This window comes from Cupressus sempervirens, chromosome 9, assembly GCF_028749045.1.
Source record: "Cupressus sempervirens isolate cs-2001-9-10 chromosome 9, ASM2874904v1, whole genome shotgun sequence".
In the NCBI taxonomy this organism is placed as follows: Eukaryota; Viridiplantae; Streptophyta; class Pinopsida; order Cupressales; family Cupressaceae; genus Cupressus; species Cupressus sempervirens.
Window position 1 is genome coordinate 304,222,801 of NC_143126.1, and position 13,789 is coordinate 304,236,589.

The following is a 13,789-nucleotide window of genomic DNA, read 5'->3' on the forward strand; positions in this document are numbered from 1 at the left end:
GAAAGAAATAATCTAAACAAAATATTTTAAAATATATCCACAAATTTTATAAAGAAAAATAATTAATAAATTGTAAGAAACAAAATGATTTTCTTTAGATTTTATGTATATTAGAAAATATTTTATTTTTAAATTTTTTAATCTTATCAATCATCAATAAATCCATTATAAAAAAAATTCATATTATTGGGCATAAAGCATATCTTATAGATTTTCCTAAAAGATATACCACACAATTATTTCTAATTCCTACAGTAAAATTAAAAGCAAATGCTATGTGAAAATGACAAAGAAGTGGCATAAATATAAGCCACAAAATCTACACAAAACAACCAAGATCTTACATTTAGATTTGGGAAAAACTACCATGAATAAGAAGTAGTAGTTTGCTTATTTTTACAGCTGCTATAAAACAACAAGTACGTGCCAAACAAAATGGCATGGTTACCAAAGACAATCCAAGGAGAGGCACTTTCTATTTGGAAAAACTCTGAAACTAAGGAACAAATAGAATGGAGATATACATAAAGCTCCAAAAAAACAATACACATGGAAATTTTGCAGACACCATTCTTACCATTAAATGATTTAAAAGCAATGCCATGCAAAACCTAAAATGCTCTTGGCAGTGAAGATATTAGACATATTTTATTTAAGCCAAAAAGAAACTTCACAAATAAAGAAGAAGATATGTATTTTAAAGAGAAAAGAATTACAAATCTATAGTAAAACTGTTTACATGGTATACATGCATGTAAGGCATAAATCTTCTCCATGATAATACAAACATGATTTCCACGGTGTAGAGATGACCACATTTGATTTAGGTGATTTGACTGACCATTCATACATTGCCAAACTGACGTATGAATGACTACCCAGCCACCAAATCTATAAATCAATTATAGATTAAATTATTAATGAAAATTTATGAATGAAAATTTAACTACTTGTCAATCATGCAATTATTATTGAACAGACGCGACTCTACAAAGACAACTGTTGGTCTATCTCCCTATAAAAATCTAAGCGTCTCTACCTAAGAGATCATATCTATGTAAGGAAGAAACTCATTAGATTATAATCTGAACAAAGCTATTCACATTTTTGCATCATCTTCCCATTGTTATTTATTTATATAATTAGAAATAAGAAGCAGTAGCATGTCAGAAAACCAAGCCAAACTTTTACTGCAGAGGCAACTAAAAGAAGTAAACAGGAATCCAGTAAGTGGGTTCTCAACGAGACTTGTGGACGATTCAAACATATTCAATTGGAATGTAACTATAATCAACTTCAGCTAAAGATGGTAAAAAATCAGACACAACGAAAAATATGATCAAATGGAGTCTTGTAAAATGAAAAAACTATCATTGCAAATGAAAAAAGATGATTTCTAAAAGCTCTTACCATGTATTTCTCTTCAGCATTAAGATTGAGTCACATTGAAAAACAAAGTTTAATGCCGTGGATGAACATTTATAGAAATTGACAAAGGACATGAGATTAAGCAAGTTGAAATAAAGTTGGAAAACTTTAGAAAAAAATAGAAAGTTTATATAAAAACTTAACAGGAAAATAGAAAGTTAGTCAAAACTATTGTTTATAGAGGAAATTATAATGTTAAAAAGGAAAGTATCCGAAAAGAATGTTTTACTTTTAAATATTTTTAGAAATAAGTTTTTAAGTGCACATCTGAAAATCAATCGGAAAATTTAAAAACCGATATGGTCTTACAAATTTTTCGGCGAAAAACTAAAAACAGCGCAAACTATATAAGGGCTTCGCATCGAAGGAAAAAACCAGAGTGAATTGTACGTTGCGAAGAGGGCGAGGGAGAACTTAGTGTGAGAGAATTGAGGTGGAGAAAATGGAAGTGAGCGTAGGAACAAAGGTGGAGGTTTGTAGTGATGAGGAGGGATTTGGAGGAGCTTGGTTTGAAGGTTGTGTTATTGCTGGGACTGGGAACAAGTCTACTAAATTTAGATTTATGGTTCAGTATGAAAACTTCATTGCTGATGATGTGAATGGACAGCCATTGGTGGAAGAGGTGTTGTTGAGAAATATGAGACCCATTCCACCGTACAAGGAGATGCCCACTCATTGTTCACCTGGATTTGCAGTGGAAGCGCTTGATACTGATTGCTGGTGGAGAGGAATTGTTATTCACAGATTTCCATCGCCTTTTAGTGGGGAGGAGCTCTTTCAGATTTACTTTCCTGATACTCGTACTATGGAAGCTTATCCACGCTCTCATTTACGCCCCGCTCAAGAATGGATCAGAGGAAAGTGGAGACCCTTACGATACAATTAAATTCTCAATATATATTGATCTTTTCATTTCCCAAAAACAATTGAAATCAGTACTTGTAGTAATTGGACGTTATTGATCATTTTCTGTGTGTACTGTACCCTTTTAAAAGTATTCATTGAGTGATTTCCTTATTGCAAGGAAAATAGTAATGGGTTATTATTATTCTTAAGATTAATTATTATTATGATTGTCTTGAATCAGAAACCCTAAATTGGATTGCGAGTTTATCTGTGTATAGTCTTTTAAATGCCACAGTTGAAAAGCACAAATATTTCATCTTCTACTTAGTGCTATAAGAAAAATTGCTATTGCAGATAATGGTCACGGGGAATTGATCAAATCAGTAACCCTACAAAGGTCTTTTCTGGTTGTACTCAGTTATTGAATATTATACAAGTGTGCCCCAAAAGCTTTAAATCGAATCCAGTGTAGCAGGTGAGAGAATTCGCTATTTCGATTTTATCCGTATAATATAACAAAACTAAAACCATAAGAAGTTGGAGGTTTTTCTATATTAATTCCATCCCTATAATATTTCAAACCTACAACAAGACTAAAACAAGTTAAAAGCCCAAAGCCTATTAACGTACCAAAATAATCAAATTCAACAATGATTTTTGTGAATGCGGTGAGCGTGGATCGAACACGCGACCTTCAGATCTTCAGTCTGACGCTCTCCCAACTGAGCTATCCCCGCACATGGTGAAATTCATCACAAGCGGACAATAAAAAAAATCAATCTGAGAAGGAAAAAAAACACGCTGACAACATTGCACCGGCTTCTATTGATCATACAAATATACCATCTTAAATTCCAAAAAGTGCCGGTAGGACAGCCCTGGAAATCAAGGAGTCCATAAGCTATGCTATTTCGGATGTATAAGTATCTGAGTTCGGAGTTAATACAGAGAAAACTTACAAAACCTACAAGCATAAAAAACCAATTTAAATAGAAGTTATTTGGGAGGTGATGTATAAACCTATAAGAACATTAAGAACATTGATGTTAGGGAGAGGTTCATTCTTAAATATCACTATTATGAAAAAATCAAATTTGGAAAAGGTAAGTCAACTTTAACGATTTAATACCTTTAGCTTAGAAATAGAAACTTAATATATAATGTTTATAGAAATTCAGATGAAAAAACTACCCTTAGAAACTCAAGTGAAAAAATTGGCCTCAAAGTTTCCTAGATACACAGAGAAGCACCTTCTCCCAATACTCTTTCTCACAACATTCTCCTTAATTTGCCCCGACATTGACTCAAAAGAGGCTCCTTCAAATACACATTTGAATTGTCCAATGTAGAAGCAACCTAGTTTTGGTGATTTGATGATCATACGAAATTGTCTTATTATAAATCATCAGCATAAATTGCTCAAATCATAATCTACTAGTTTCAAACTTCGGGTGGCTAGAAGCTCATGTTCATTTGAAAAGCAACAGTGATTGTCTTTCACTTGAGAGCGTGCCCACATAATTGAACTCTGATATAGGAAAATTAGAGGGAAGAAAAATTGAAGACAATAGTGAGGAAGACCTAAATGTTGCCATAGTTTATACAATTTTTAAAATATATTAAGAGCACCATAAATTGTAGAAGTTAAAGATGAAGCACGAAAGAAAATCTACCGAAGTTGAGCATTGTAGAATAAATGGAAGGCACAACACAAAATCTTCTTGCAACAAATGATTACATTAATTTTCAAATTAGCTCAAAGATTAATTGTTTGAGACTCAAATTATCAAGTCAAATAAAAAAGGAAAAAAGAATGACAATATATCATCTGTTAGTTAGAAAAAATAATAACTCTGGTACCAGTTATTAGAAAATAGAAGAGCAATAAATAAAACAAGAGAAAACAGAGCATATAATAAGCATACAACATCCACGGGTAATACACACAACCCATTTGGGAAACCTGGTTATCTTTATTATTCAATCACCAACAATAATATTATAGCTTCAGATTTCCACCACACTACATTCAATCACCAATACAAACAATACCTCGAATGCATAAAACACATCAATAATGAAAAAAGGTGCCAAAACCCAAATTGAAAGGCTAGATTGGGCGCCAACATCTGGAATCTTCCTAAAGTCAAACTAGATAACAAATGCTACAACTACTCGTGGGTAAAATTTTCGCTCACAGTTAACACGACACATTGGATCCTTTAATCTCATATAAGATCAACGGTTCATAAATTGATTTCGGGAGAAATTATCAGGGGTAACAATGTGTGTTATCCCATCCTGAAGACATGTTTTGCTTATGACTTTATATACTTCACGTATATAACATTCTCCCACTTGAAGTAAATTAAGTAGGATTAAACAAACCAAAAGTGATCAAATCACCCTAGGCCTTTTAAATCTCTGCACAACTCATGCTTTGCTCTTGATAAGAATTTTGTGAGAATATTAGTAGGATTCTCGTCCATATGAATCTTTTCAAGATGTAACTATCCTTCCTCAAACACTTGCCTAATCCAATGGTACCTCAAGTCAATGTGCTTGGTTCATGAATGAAATGCTAGATTTTTTTCCAAATGAATGACACTGGTTGTCGAAGTACAAGACACATTTGTCTTGTTTTACTCCTAACTCTCCAAGTAATCATTGTGTCCACAAAATATCTTTGCAAGCTTCTGTTGCAACTATATATTCAACATTCGTTGTTGAGAGAGTTACATTTTTTTGCAGATTAGATGTCCAAGATACTGCAACACCTATGAATGTGTATAAATAACCAATGGTAGACCATTTAGTATCCACATCTCTAGCCATATCTGAGTCTCTGTAACCTTTAAGCACAACATCATTATTACCAAAACATAAACAGTGATGACTAATACCCTTAAGATACCTCAAAATCCACTTTATTGCTTCCTAAAGTTGTTTTCCTAGGTTTGGAAGGAACCTGCATACAACTCTTATTGAATGTGCAATAGCCAGTTGAGTACATGTCATAGCATATGTCAGACTACCAAAAGTTGACGCATAAGGAATTTTACTCATTTCCATCTTTTTCTTTTTATCTTTGGGACATGAGTCTTTACTCAATTTGAAGTGGGATGTAAGAAGTGTACTAACTGACCTTGGATCCTTCATGTTAAACTCGCCAAGAACCTTCTTGATGTATTTTTCTTATGACTGCCATAATCTCTTCTTCTTTATGTCTCGCACAATATTCATGCCCAAAATATATTGCATTGGTCCCAAATCTTTCATTTCAAATTGTTTACTCAGCTCCTTCTTGGGCTGGTTGATCATCTTTTTATCATGTCCAACAATTAACATATCATCCACATATAACAATAATTTAATGTATTTATCTTGGTCATCCCTTTCGATATAAACACAATGATCAGATTCTAACCTTTTGAAGTCATGTTCCAACATGAATGCATCGAATTTCTTATACCATTAGTGAGGTGCTTGTTTCAGCCCATAGAGGCTCTTCCTCAACTTGCAAACTAAGTTTTCTTTACCTTTTTCCTTTGAATCCTTCTAGTTGCTCCATATAAATCTCTTTTTATTATACCATTAGTGAGGTGCTTGTTTCAGCCCATAGAGGCTCTTCCTCAACCTACAAACTAAGTTTTCTTTACCTTTTTCCTTTGAATCCTTCTAGCTGCTCCATATAAATCTCTTCCTCCAAGTTGCCATGAAGAAATGTTGTCTTTACATCTAATTGTTCACATTCTAAATCTAGAGCAACATCAAGGCCAAGAATTATTCTAATGGATGACATTTTAAGAACATGTGAGAAAATTTCAGTGTTAAAGTCTATACCTTCTTTTTGAGCAAATCCTTTCACCACCAGCCTTGCTTTTTATCTTTTCTTTTTCTTGCCACCCTCATGCTTGACCTTGTATACCCATTTGTTTTGTAGAGCTCTTCTTCCTTTTGGAAGCTTAACCAACTCCCAAATTTTGTATTTTAGAAATGAATCCATTTCCTCCTCTAGAACTTTCTTCCATTCTTTACTATGCTCACCTTCACAAGCTTTCTAGAAATCAACAGGTTCACCTTCCTCAATTACCAATATTTAATATGAAGGCATATACTTTTGTGAAGGCTCATGAGGCTTAGTTAATCTACAAACCAATTGATGTTCTGGTTGATTTCCTAGTAAGGGCTCTTGTAATATCTCTTATTGTTGTTCAACATTCTCCTTTTGTTGTCCATCATAATCTTGATTTTGCTGCTCAACTTCTTGCAATGGTGAGATATTTTCTTGTTGTTCTTCAATCTTATCAACAACTTTCTTTACCTCCACATTTCCTACATTCCTATTGAACTTCTTAGACTCATTAAATATAACATCCATGTTTCTAACAATATTTCATTTGACTAGATCCCATTAACGATAACCAAATTCTCGATTTTCATATCCCAAGAAAATGCACTTCATGGATTTATCTAGCTTAGTTCTACTCTCTTTGGGAATATGCACAATTGCTTCACATCCAAAGATTTTCAAATGGGAATGATTTAGCTTTTTACCAGTCCAAACTTCTTCAGGAATGCCACTATCCAAGTTTGTAGTAGGAGACCAATTTATGAGGTAGCAAGCTGTCCTTAATGCTTATGCCCAAAACTATTTTTCCAATTTGGAGTTTGACAACATAATCCTCACCTTCTCCAAGATAGTGTGGTTCATTCTTTTTGTAGTCCCATTTTGTTGAGGAGTAAGATGCATTGTTTTTTCATGATTTATGCCAAACCTATTACAATACTTCTTGAATTCATTAGAGCAATACTCTCCACCATTATCTATTCTTAAACACTTCAACAAATTATTAGTCTCTCTTTCAAAAACAACATGAAACTTTTTAAATATATTAAATACTTCATCTTTTCTTTTCATTAAATAAGCCCAAACCTTTATATATGCATAATCTTGATGAATGTGACAAAGTATAAGGCCCCTTCTGATGATTCAATGTTTATAATTCCAAAGACATAAAAATGTATTAATTCCAACAAATGTATTTTCCTCTCATGACCACATCTAAGAAATAAAACTCTTCATTGCCTACCATAAACACAATGCTCACAGAGATCAAGATTATAAGACTTCAAACCTGGCAGCATATTTTTTTGTCCATGAGGAATTTTAGGCCCTTCTCACTCATATACCCCAAGTGCTTATGCCACAAATCTGTTAATCTTTTTTCTTTTACAAAAACAACAACATTTGATTTTTTTGTTGAAGCACTTAAGAGTATACAGAGTTCTTGTCTTGGATCCTCAAGCCACAAGCAGTGCCCCTTTACTAATTTTCTAGCCACTTTTTCCAAAACTTGTGGAGTAGCCTTCATCATGCAGCCGTTCCATAGAGATTAAAATCATATGCATCTCTAAAACATGCCTAGCTTGTCTCAACAAAATGTTTTTCCCATCCTTGGTCTTGATTTGGATATCTCCCACTCCAACAATATTACAAAAATGATTATCTCCCAAATACACTCTACCATAATTACCATGGTTATACACAATAAAGTTATTCTTATTTGGTGTTACATGATGAGAAGCCTAGAATCAAGAATCGAATCAACACTACAACTGGAGTTATGCAAACATACATCTTGCATTGAAACAATAATTAAAACATCATTATTTGAAACTAAAGTTGTGGTCTCACCTTCATTTGTGTTGGTTGATTCCTTATTTGCATTGCCTGATTTTCGATCATTTTTCTCTCTTCAAGATTCTACATTCCCTTTTCATGTGGTCTAGCTTCCCACAATGAAAGCAAGTCAGCTTTCCCATTCTTGATTTCAATCTTCCTCTTGACTTTGAATGCCCTTGATGAAATCTTTCCATTTTTCTACCATGATCAGTTGTAGTTAAGGCTTCTCCTCCCCTACTTTATGTGATAGATTTTCTTCTTAGCCTCTCATTCATTAGGTTGTTGCAAACACCATCAAAAATCAAGGTTCTTGTTGTTGCAGAAGTGTTGATTGCTACAATCAAATTCTCAACAATCCGACATAGAACACATTAGTAGGATGACTCTAATCTCATCATCCAAAACAATTTTAACAGAGGCAAGTTGTCTAGTGATTATGTTGAACTCATTTAAATTCTTTGCTACTAAAGCAACCCCCTTCATCTTGAGGTTGTATAATTTCTTCATCAAGAAAAATTTATTTGAAGCTATGTTCTTCTCATATAAATCATGAAACTTTTTCCATAATCCTTCTATCGTACTCTCTCTAGCAACATTAAAATACGCATTTTTGGCTAGGTATTATCAGATGGATGGAATAGCCTTTCTACCCATCTTCTTCCAATCTTCATTTGTCAATTTTGTGGGTTTCTTTGACACTCCTTCAATTGGTAAATGTTGATCCTTCAAAATCAATATATCGTCCATTTGGGATTTCCATAGGACAAAGTTAGCTCCATTTAAGTTTTCCATTGTTGCTGACTCCGTTGCACTCAAACAAGACCCTTCAACAAACTCTTAAAAAGTTTTTGGGTATCTATACTTGAACTTCTATCTAGTAGAACTTCACTATTACTTGTTTTACCTCAATAGGTTAGAAATGATTGGTTATCCTTTTGTCTTTGCAAGATAGGAACAAAAAAAACTCTCCTTTTGTCTCTACAAAATTCCAATACAAACAAAAACAAAAACACTACTGGTTCGCCTAAATTTTCAATCTCCTTCAGTCACATCCAACCTTCTTCTCTCCTCACTTTGCCTACAAAAAATTTCTTATAGTTGCAAAACCCTTGGTTTTCCAAGATCTCTAACCTTGTGGCTTTGATACCAATTGTTAGAAAAAAATAGAAGCTCTAATATCAATTCTTAGAAAACAAAAGAGCAATAAACAAAGCATGTAATTAGCATACAACATCAATGGAGAATACACAAAACCCACTTGAGAAACCTAGTTATCTTTATCATTCAATCACCAAAAATAATATTACAACTTCCTATTTCAACCACACTATATTCAATCACCAATATAATCAATACCTTGAATGTATAAAATATATCAATAATGAAATAGGGTGCCAAAACCCAAATTGAAAGGCCATATTAGGCACCAACATCTGGAGTCTTCCCAAAGTCAAACTAGATAATAAATGCTACAACTACTTGCAAGAAATTTTTTTGCATGCAATTAACAAAACACATTGGATTTGTTGATCTCATATAAGATCAACAGTTCATATTGATTTCAAGAGAGATTGGGGGAAACACATCATGTGAACCTGCAAAAGCCCAAAATGTTTCCACATGGCCAAGGGTAATAATAATGAGTGTTATCCCATCTGGATGACATGCTCTGATTAAAACTTTTTTCCTTCACATATATAACATTGTCTCCCGCATTAAAAATGCAGGTACTATTTAGCTCAAGAATGTGTAGGGAATGATCAAACACATGATAATACCTAGAGGCAAATAATTCAAAACAATACAATGATATAGAATGTACTATAAAACAATTAAGGTATAGAATGTACCATGATTAATGTTTAAAAAAAGTTTAATATATATATTTTTGGAAAAATCATAATGACTTCTGGCTATAAAAGTACATATAAATAATCATTTCTTCATTTTTAAACAAAATGATAATGTTAAAATATAAAAACTGAAATCAACCTTTGAAAACATGAGTACCATACTAGAGATCAACTATAGATATGCAAAAGATAGATTTTTCTCAAAAGACTTTTTACAAACATACAAGTGGATGCAACCAACATATGTAAAGATGAAGCTGGTAAAAGGAAGTGGAATTTTGGTTTGATGTTTTTGTGTAATTATACTTGTTACTTAAATTTTGCACATGTGTAAAAATTTAAGTATTCATATGAGAAAAGTACTTAAATGCCATTCATTTCACAAAAAAATAGAATGTCCTTGTATTATTCATTTTCAAATATACAACCAATGTTTTCAAAAATGAAATGAATTGATATGCTGAAAGGAAAATATCTCACACAAGACGTGAGTATAGCTTACTATACTAACTTTCTTTCATAAAGGAATACACAAATAGATAAGATACATATGAAAGAAAGAAACGAGGATAGAGATAACCAGTCATTGCCTTTTTCTTTGACTGGTTATGAATTCCTTGTCGTGCTCGTCATCTAATTCCAAGTTTTGCATTCTTCAGCAACTGCAAAAATGAAAGAGAAACAGTATTAGATCCTGAAGGATCTAAGCAATAACTAGATGTCTCTATTACTACACATACTCTATCTGTTAATGTATTTCGTTACAAAAGAAAGTAAGCTATATTTAATGCAATGCTAAAACATATTTTGCAATAGGCCTTTCCAAGAAATAGAAATAAAAGTTATTTATGGGTGTCACAAGCCCATGCTCAAACCTCATAGATCATCATGATATTGTTGGAGTTGAGGAAAACCAACTCCGAAGACGCCAAGATCACCTGCATGCGAAACCTGTCAAAGAGAAGCCATAGAAGGGGAGAGCATGGAGCATGGGCAAAAACCCTAAACGGACATGAGAGCCAAAAATGCAAACACAATAAGAAATGTATTTACAATAAGAAAATGGCTTCACAATATGATTTACAATGAGGAGAGCTCGAATATAAAGAGCTCATGGAAGCTTGTAGAACAAGCTAGAAGATAAGTGTGACAACTAGAAGGGAACAAACTCCCGTGTTGTCACAACATGCATTAAATACGAAATATTAAATAAATGCATGACCTAAGTAAACTTAAGCAATAGAATAAATAATTAAATATTAATTATTTACTCTAACACCCCCCCTTAAGTGCAACTTAGGGAAATGCCTTAAGCTCACAAAGCTAAGATGAAATGCATAATGGGTCCCGACAACGAGGCCATTTTAGGTACCCAAGTACAATGCAAGAAAAATGCAACCTCTGTAAACGGGGAAAGAGAGAAAACCACATGGGAAAAACCCTCCCCTAAAAAGAGGTAAGAACCCAGTGAAGAGCTGAAGAAGTCTCCAACTAGGGAAAATGTCCCCTAAAACAGGAACAAGGAATGATCATGAAGAAGCAGCATCACTGAAGCATGAAGAAGTCGCAAATCTGTCAAACTGCTGATCTGAAGAACCTCCATGGAAGAAGAAGGCATGAACTGAGCATGTCTATATGGTAGATGATCCATCTCACCGAAATGCATAGGTAGCCAACCACTGCAATCGCCTTGTATGTAGGATCAACCACTGAATACATAGTTCACACTATCGAACCATCAAACCACGGATGCATTAGAACACAACATAATCCCCCCTTAATGTAGACGGGGTGTGATGACAAGCAACTGAGAAGGTGAGCCAAAATCTTCTGCAAACGAACCAAGAACGAGGAGAGAGGAAAAGAGGTACAGACACTGATAAAGACACGGTCTAACTGACTCTGCATGGGGCTAATGTCGTGGAAGGGACACTCACTTGACAAAGGGAGAATGCCTAAAATAGCAAAAAAATAATCCCCCCCATGGTGCTTTATGAAAATAGTGCAAGTACACCTGACTCAAAACAATGTTCATGACTCCCAGAATGTAAAAGTGACAGTTTATCTCAGTGCGAAAAAGAAAAGTGCTTCAAAAGGATAGCTACAATGATCAGAACTGAAAAAGAGCTGAACCAAAAGAAAGTACAACCGAAAATAAAGCAAACCATGCCAGGAAAATGATCCTCGGGCCTAAAACACTCAAAATATCAACCATAGAGCAAAAATGCCAAAACTATGATAGAAAGAGAAGAGGCCAAAAGTGAGGAAAAAAGACAACAGTTCTTAAAAGTACATAGAACCAGCTTTCCAGAAATATAAAGTTTTCCAAAAATAGACATGGGACGCAAAAGATATGCATGCCGGAGTCAAAAATAGGACTTCAGACTTCAACAGAAAAAAGGCAATAAAATAGCATCAAAACCTAAAAATACCTGCACCAAAATCTCCGTCTCAAAACCAGCTTTTCGGCGCTTCTTTTGGATCGGAAAAATACCTCCGTATGAAAAAGTTATGGCCAAAAAACCACAAGTAGGTCCAAAAGTGAATCAGGAGAGGTGCAAGCAAGGATGATGATGCAGCGCTGACGTCAGCAAGTCATGCGATTAAATTTGACGGCTTGGAGGCCGTTGCAGCAAAAAAAGAGTGCCACATGGCGTTGCCATGTCGCAGTACGGACGATGACGTGGCAGGGGCCACGTGGCACGCCTGCCACGTGTCAGTCACAGAACGTGACAGAAGACGCCACGTGTCGCTGACTGTGCTGCAGAGTTGGCTGAGCGGCGCTGGCGGGCAGAGGCGGCCGCAGGGCGGCGGCCGGGAGGAGGCCGGGCCGCGATGGAGCGCGGGCGGCGCTCGGGTGGCGCGGCGGCGGCGCGCCCGGAAATATATTTTTTTTAAAAAAAATCCGTGCTGCGTCCGTACGACCGTACGACAGACTCTGGAGGCCTCAAAAATTTGCCAAAATTGCCCTGTGTCCGAAAACAAAAAGCTTTATATGAATCCTGATTGCAAACGGCCTTCCGGATCCAATGGTCATGTCCGTTTGGGCTGAAAGTGCTCCGAAAAAATGCTGATCCCTTGATTTGAAGAAAAATTGCACAAACAAACTAGGGTTTGTGACTTCAAATCATGGCTTCAAAATTTTTCAACGAAGCAGTAGCAGGAAGGCTCTGATACCATGTTGGAGTTGAGGAAAGCCAACTCCGAAGACGCCAAGATCACCTGCATGCGAAACCTGTCAAAGAGAAGCCATAGAAGGGGAGAGCATGGAGCACGGGCAAAAACCCTAAATGGACATGAGAGCCAAAAATGCAAACACAATAAGAAATGTATTTACAATAAGAAAATGGCTTCACAATATGATTTACAATGAGGAGAGCTCGAATATAAAGAGCTCATGGAAGCTTGTAGAACAAGCTAGAAGATAAGTGTGACAACGAGAAGGGAACAAACTCCCGTGTTGTCACAACATGCATTAAATACGAAATATTAAATAAATGCATGACCTAAGTAAACTTAAGCAATAGAATAAATAATTAAATATTAATTATTTACTCTAACAGATATGCTACAGGATGATATGAAAAAAATATTCAAAGGCTACAACAAATAAATAATGATTGACATTGCAAATTGCAAATGCATAACTTACTGCAGGAAAGCATGAAAGATAACCAACAAGAAATACTTCAAGCAATGCTGAAAGTTAAGGAATTTTCATTATAAATCATACACGCTACAAGAAAATGTCTTCAAAAACCTCAAGATTCAAATGCATTTCTTAAAAGATGAACAACTACAGTGACTTTCCATAATGCTGAAGTTATGAATCAAAGTATCAAGATATAGAAATTCTTGTTAGAAGGATCAATTGAGTTTAATGCTAATGATGAGCTACATAAGTATTTCAAGGAAGAAGTAAGGATGACTCAAAAATGTCACTTGAAAACTCATTTAGCAGGGACATTAACACACC

General features: G+C 34.8%; 1 protein-coding gene and 1 non-coding gene across 2 annotated transcripts; one reads left to right on the forward strand and one right to left on the reverse strand.

Annotated features, from left to right (window-relative positions):
* Positions 1–1,870: 1,870 nt before the first annotated feature.
* Positions 1,871–2,314, forward strand: LOC149538610 (protein AGENET DOMAIN (AGD)-CONTAINING P1-like). The gene has a single exon (XM_089802482.1). The coding sequence runs from the start codon at positions 1,871–1,873 to the stop codon at positions 2,312–2,314; it is 444 nt and encodes a 147-aa protein (XP_089658608.1).
* Positions 2,315–2,938: 624 nt separating this feature from the next.
* TRNAF-GAA (transfer RNA phenylalanine (anticodon GAA)) lies at positions 2,939–3,011 on the reverse strand. The gene has a single exon. It is a non-coding gene; the product is annotated as a tRNA-Phe (tRNA).
* Positions 3,012–13,789: the final 10,778 nt, after the last annotated feature.